Here is a 1979-nt window from a genome sequence, read left to right as displayed (position 1 = left end):
CATGAATTTAGCGGTTCAAACTGGCTAAAGCTGCCTTATTTGCTGTAACAGTCAAACAGTTTAAGCCTTTGGTGGACCATCACATTGATATTCCTTCCCTTTGTAGCAAGTTTCATTATGCATATCTTACGCTTGATTATAGCCAAAACTTAAGACCACATTAATGAAACATCATTCATATTCACTCTTTATATCACAACTAAATTTTGTCACATTCCAAATTATATTCTTCCAAATTTTTCCAAATAATTTGAAATTTAGAAAGCCATAATCCGAAAAGACAATATGATATACTCAATGGGGAAATTGCAGATAAGTTCCATAATTTTTAAGGCAAATTTTTTTTTCCCATGTATTTCAAACTTGGCATTAATAATTTGCTATCATCAACTTCACTCTCTCCAACAGCATAACAGTAATTATAACCTCATATTCCAAGAAAAAGGGGTACCTTTGTCAACCTCCAATCCTCATTTTTCGTCCCATTTCTAGCCCATACTGAGAAAATAATTTATATTCATGGTGGTTGTAACTGCATGCTCTCCCGCTCTCCACTTCTCTATAAAATACCTTATTCCATTCACAAATCCTCATCCCTCACTCAAGGATACCTTCCCTACAAACAGAAGGAAAATATGGCACCTTCCTCCCTTGCCTGTGCTTTTGCAATCCTTCTCCTTCTGACCATCCACTTCTCCTTCACTGCTGAGGCTGCAACACCTTCTCCACAACATGGAACCATTGGAGGAGGAGGAGGTGGAGGTGGTGGTGGTGGCGGCAGTGGAGGGAGTCACGGCGGATCAGGCTTTGGGTCTGGAAGAGGCGGTGGCTTTGGCTTTGGTTTTGGAGGTTCCACAGGTCGCGGTGGCAGTAGTGGTGGAGGTAGTGGTGGTGGTGGTGGTGGTGGTGGAAGTTCTGGCAATGGTAGTGGGTCAGGTTCTGGCGGCGGCAGAGGTGGAGGTCGTGGTGGTGGATTTGAAACTGTGGGTGGCAATTGAAGTTATTGTAAGTGCTAAGCTCATTATCATGGGCATATGGAAGTGTATGAATAAGGCTATTTGAGCTAATAATATAGCCTGGAAATAAATGATGAAAAATCAAGAAAATTATATATAAGCATTGATAATTCAGTAGCTTGAGCTCATTATGAATATTTGAAAAGTTTAATGTTGAATACCTTACACACATTATTTCTGGTCAATTTGGTCACACTTAATTTTGACTATTGGATGAGAAAGTAGGTAGTTGTATTAATTTCATTGGCCAAACTCAAAATTCAAAAGAAATTTTTTCGAACTTTATAACTAACCTACTATCGGATTTTATATCAGATGATTGTAAGTAATTGTAACCTCCCCATATCAAAAGTAAATAACCTCATTATCTGCAACCCCTTTTTTTTAACATCATTTCTTAATATTCTTGAAATAGTATTTAAACAATTAAGGAAGATCTAAAAATCATTATTAAGTATATTATAAGATCATATCTATGGCAACCCAAAGAAATAAAAAATAAGAGAATATCTTCAAGGTTAAGCTTTGCCTAAAGAAACTGCTGCTATTCTTATATCTAATGATATTGAGACGATACGTATAGAAACCATAGCACGAACGGCATGCTCCCACGTAAGCATATTACACGTTAACTCCCTCTGACGACTTTAGAAAATTTTATAATGTGAAATTTGAAATCCATCTAAGAATCCCCAAACAGATGTTTAATAAAAAATAATAATTTGGATTTTGAGTTGTATGACACATTACTTTTTTCAACCACGTATAGTGTGCAAACTCCAGGGACTAAACAGACAGTGTACTCTCATAGTAAAAAGAAATCATTTTACCTGAAGAAAATGATTAGGAAAATGGAGATATTAGATTGCCGATGCTTTTATGCAATGTTAGCCACTTAAGACGACGTCTTGGAGGGCTAGATATAAGTCTCCAAATAGATTTCAAAAGAGAAAAATTGTTGAA

At 36.5% G+C, this 1979-nt stretch overlaps 1 protein-coding gene across 1 annotated transcript; it reads left to right on the top strand.

Moving 5' to 3' along the window:
• Positions 1-601: 601 nt before the first annotated feature.
• Positions 602-1126, top strand: LOC18447251 (uncharacterized). The gene has a single exon (XM_006857352.2). The coding sequence runs from the start codon at positions 636-638 to the stop codon at positions 996-998; it is 363 nt and encodes a 120-aa protein (XP_006857414.2). The 5' UTR covers positions 602-635; the 3' UTR covers positions 999-1126.
• The last annotated feature ends 853 nt before the right edge of the window (positions 1127-1979 follow it).

Source organism: Amborella trichopoda, chromosome 7 (genome assembly GCF_054954075.1).
Source record: "Amborella trichopoda isolate Santa Cruz 75 chromosome 7, AtrichopodaSantaCruz75HAP2 v2.0, whole genome shotgun sequence".
In the NCBI taxonomy this organism is placed as follows: domain Eukaryota; kingdom Viridiplantae; phylum Streptophyta; class Magnoliopsida; order Amborellales; family Amborellaceae; genus Amborella; species Amborella trichopoda.
This window is presented reverse-complemented; position numbering and strand designations above follow the sequence as displayed.

What these genes read in the sequence shown, in the direction of transcription:
- LOC18447251 (XM_006857352.2), top strand. Translation starts at nt 636, where the DNA reads ATGGCACCTTCCTCCCTTGCCTGTGCTTTTGCAATCCTTCTCCTTCTG.